At 42.6% G+C, this 2,148-nt stretch overlaps 1 protein-coding gene across 1 annotated transcript; it reads right to left on the bottom strand.

Moving 5' to 3' along the window:
* Positions 1 to 983: 983 nt before the first annotated feature.
* Positions 984 to 1,928, bottom strand: OR10AA1C (olfactory receptor family 10 subfamily AA member 1C). The gene has a single exon (NM_001390075.1). It carries the CDS (start codon positions 1,926 to 1,928, stop codon positions 984 to 986), a length of 945 nt encoding a protein of 314 aa, NP_001377004.1.
* Positions 1,929 to 2,148: the final 220 nt, after the last annotated feature.

The raw sequence follows: 2,148 nt of genomic DNA, 5'->3' as shown, positions 1-2,148 counted from the left end.
ATGAATACCAAATATTCAGGTATAAATGGTATATTTGTGGAAGAGGTTATGGAACTGGGCAAGAGCATGGGATGGTTCTGGGAAGCTGGGAGCCCATTCCTACTTCTGGAGAGAAGAGAGAAGAGATAGCAAGAGGCCTCTAGCGGAAAGGCTGACCAGAGAAATGCTTGTTAAATCCCATGGCAGCCATGTTCTATAGATACAGGAGAATTATTCTATGGTAAAAACAGTCTGTATGTCACTCTATACATATCTTCTCCCAGTAAAATAAGTTAAAAAAAAAAAAAAGTTAACCTTGCGATAGAAATAAAGTATTTCAACGTCATTAGGCAAATACAGGAAGCTCTAAAATTGTATACTCAGTCATTTCAAAAAATGCTGTCCAGAAGAATTATTTTTTAAATGAATTTTCTTCTTATATTTTCAGTATATTTATGACCATGTTATCCAGATACATGGAATCTCCAAGGGGGATGCTACAGTTTCATGTCTGATTTGAAGAGAACTTTCAGAAAACTACCACGTCAGTGCCCAGGGTATTAGGATCCCAAAATCTGAGACTTGAGGAAAATCTCAAAATACACTTGATCCATGGGATTGCAAAAAGTCAAATACGACTGAGCACCCAACCTCCTTTACTACTTTCTCAATGGCTCTCCAAAAATTCCATCTTGAGAAAAGTCTCACAGTTAGTTTGTTTTCTAAATTCTTAAAAACACATTTATCTCTCTGAGTTTTAAATCTACCCTGGAATTTACATCCTTATTATTTGATTGTTTTTAATTTATGTGATCTTTCACCCATATTAGATAGGTATGGGTTCAGATGCCATATTTTCCACCTTTACAAATTTCCCAATTTGTCCTGATATAATACTCAATACATTTAAATTGATATATGCAGTATACTTGACAAATTAATTAGTTGATTGACTAACCAGCTAAAGCCTACCCTTACTAAATGAAGGGCCTATGGCTTGATCCTCAGGGTCTCTTCATCATAGCCCTAATGCTTTGGGTGACTCTCCTGACAGCCTCTCTCACTTCTTTGTTACGAAAAGTGTAAATAATGGGGTTGAGAAAAGGGGTCAGAAAAGTATACACCAAAGCAAGAAGTTTGTCAGTGCCTTCAGGGAGACTCTCAGGTGGCCCCACATAGACAATGAAAGCAGAGGCAAAGAATAGCACCACTACAGTTATGTGGGAGGAACAGGTGGAAAAGGCTTTTGCACGGCTGGCAGCTGAGGGCAGCTTCAGCACAGCTCTCAGGATGCCCCCATACAGTCCTAAAATGAGCACAAGATTGCAAGCATTGATAATGCCAATCACTGCAATGTGGACTTGAGCATGCCAACCTGTGTCCACGCACGCCAGCCTCATTAGTGGTGCCAGGTCACAGAAGTAATGAGCCACCTCTTTTAAGCAGAAGGGCAGAGTGGCTGTGAGCCTTGCTGGCACAAGTGCAGCTGAGAAGCCAGCTGCCCAGGTGGCCCCTGCTAGCCATAACTGTACCTGTCTGCTCATAAGAGCATGGTAGTGCAGTGGGCGACAGATGGCAAGGTAGCGGTCCAGTGCCATGACACTCAACAGGTAGCACTCAGTCATGCCCAGTGAATGGAAGACATAGAGCTGGACAAAGCACACAGTTGGTGAGATGGGTGAACGCCCATGGAGCAAGGTGTGCAGCAGTGTGGGCACTGTGGTGCTGACATACCAGAGTTCCAAGAAGGAGAGGGCACTGATGAAGAAGTACATGGGTGTGGACAGTCTCGAATCTGCCTGAACCAGCACAATGATGAACAAGTTCCCTGCCAGGGTGAGGAGATAGATGCACAGTGTCCCCAAGAAAGCAAGAGGTTGCAGGGCTCCAGTGGTAGTGAAACCAGCAAGGAGAAAACTCTGGGTCCACGTGTGATTGACAAGGTCCATGGTTCCTAAGAGCAAGAAGTAAAGATAGAAGATTAACTACTTCAGGAGTCTTCTTGAGAAATCTTTCCAGAACCAAAAATATTGAACATATAACCTTGAAAATAACTTACACATTATCAAACCTTACTTTTTAAAAGACAGTTGAAGCCCAGAAGGCAGAAGTGATTTGCACAATATCTCAGTCTGTTGTTGACAGAACTGGAGTGGAGTCCAGGTGTCC

Source organism: Bos taurus, chromosome 3, assembly GCF_002263795.3.
Source record: "Bos taurus isolate L1 Dominette 01449 registration number 42190680 breed Hereford chromosome 3, ARS-UCD2.0, whole genome shotgun sequence".
Taxonomy (NCBI): domain Eukaryota; kingdom Metazoa; phylum Chordata; class Mammalia; order Artiodactyla; family Bovidae; genus Bos; species Bos taurus.
This window is presented reverse-complemented; position numbering and strand designations above follow the sequence as displayed.

Coding starts and splice junctions, on each gene's coding strand:
- OR10AA1C (NM_001390075.1), bottom strand. CDS start 1,928: ATGGACCTTGTCAATCACACGTGGACCCAGAGTTTTCTCCTTGCTGGT.